Source organism: Mesocricetus auratus, unplaced genomic scaffold (assembly GCF_017639785.1).
Source record: "Mesocricetus auratus isolate SY011 unplaced genomic scaffold, BCM_Maur_2.0 Super-Scaffold_100007, whole genome shotgun sequence".
Classification (NCBI taxonomy): Eukaryota; Metazoa; Chordata; class Mammalia; order Rodentia; family Cricetidae; genus Mesocricetus; species Mesocricetus auratus.
Window position 1 is genome coordinate 39,146,927 of NW_024429191.1, and position 1,626 is coordinate 39,148,552.

General features: G+C 42.4%; 1 protein-coding gene across 1 annotated transcript; it reads left to right on the forward strand.

Annotated features, from left to right (window-relative positions):
* Positions 1–437, forward strand: LOC101823088 (60S ribosomal protein L31-like). Its single transcript, XM_040748760.1, has one exon. The coding sequence runs from the start codon at positions 26–28 to the stop codon at positions 401–403; it is 378 nt and encodes a 125-aa protein (XP_040604694.1). The 5' UTR covers positions 1–25; the 3' UTR covers positions 404–437.
* Positions 438–1,626: the final 1,189 nt, after the last annotated feature.

A 1,626-nucleotide genomic window follows, 5' to 3' on the forward strand; every position in this document is an offset into this window, starting at 1 on the left:
GCCTTTCCAACTTGGGCCCGGCAGAATGGCTCCCGCAAAGAAGGGTGGCGAGAAGAAGAAGGGCCGTTCTGCCATCAACGAGGTGGTGACCCGAGAGTACACCATCAACATCCACAAGCGCATTCATGGCGTGGGCTTCAAGAAGCGTGCTCCTCGGGCACTCAAAGAAATCCTGAAATTTGCCATGAAAGAGATGGAAACTCCAGATGTGCACATTGATACCAGGCTCAATAAAGCAGTCTGGGCCAAAGGAATAAGGAATGTTCCATATTGTATCCATATACGATTGTCCAGAAAACATAACGAGGATGAGGACTCACCAAACAAGTTGTACACATTGGTAACCTACGTGCCTGTTACCACATTCAAAAATCTACAGACAGTCAATGTGGATGAGAACTAACCTGCTGAATGTCAAATAAAGTTGGAGAACTGCCTTCAGGGTTTGGCTTTCCTTTTTGTCTGCCCCACCGGTGGAATGTTTGATACTGTTTAGGATAGGATCTAGGGGGTATTGTTGGGAGTTGTTTAAGAACTGCTGCTCTGGGTATGTACTTTCCATAGAAATCAATGTGTTGGAATTGTGGGTTTTGGTTTTTCAAGACAGGGTTTCTGTTTCTCTGGGTAGCCCTGATTGGCCTAGAACTTGCTATGTGTAGACCAGGCTGGCCTGGAACTCACAGATCCGTGGATCTCTACCTCCCAAGACCTGGAATTAGTTGTGTGCACTGCTATGCCTGGCTTGTGGCTTTTAAGAAGCTATATATATATATAGTGTTAGGTCTCAGTTTAGTTCCAGGTGTATGTGAGCTTAAGACTGAGGTTATAACTGTCACATGATACTGAAAATTTGTGTTGCTTGGGTCCTGGAAATTGAACTTGGGTTGGCAGCCTTGACCTTCTAGCTGTCTTTGCCAACAAGTCCATTCTCTTCTCTATACTCTTAAGGAAAGTCATTTGTTTTGTTCTTCAGACAGCTTCTCTGGGACAGCTCTGTAGACCAGGCTGGTCTAGAATGCAGCAGAGATATACCTGCCTCCCAAGTATTGTTGTTTTCTGGGAATTTTATTTTTAAAAGTCAGTACAAAAAGAAAGATTTTTATTAAAAACCTTGGGGTCCAACATTGAAAAAAAATAGTTGCTTTGGTCATGGTGTTTTATTACAGCAACTAAGACATGGATAAGAAGCATTTCTACTTGTGATGCTATCATCTTGAGATGGATTTATTGGAACATAATTTCATTGTGAGTCAAGAAGCATCTGTGTATTTGTGTAGGTCCATGAACAAATGCTCTCCATAATGCTTCATAAATCTTGGATTTCTTTTCAGGCAGGGTCTCACTATGTTGTCCAGGCTAGCCTAGAACTCACAGCCCTCTTTCCTCTGCATTCTGTGTGCTGAAGTTGCATACCTAGTAATGTTTTTGCGATATACAAGTCTGTAGTTGTTATTGTTATTAATTGAACAGAATCTAAACCCAAAGGGGAGAAGTACCTCTGGGCATTTCTGTAGAGGATTATCTTCATTATGCTAATTAAGGTGAGAAGACACACCCATTGTGGCTGTACCATTCCTTGGCTTATAATATATAAGTGCAGAAAAAAGCGAGCTGGGCAGGAGCATG

What these genes read in the sequence shown, in the direction of transcription:
- LOC101823088 (XM_040748760.1), top strand. Translation starts at nt 26, where the DNA reads ATGGCTCCCGCAAAGAAGGGTGGCGAGAAGAAGAAGGGCCGTTCTGCC.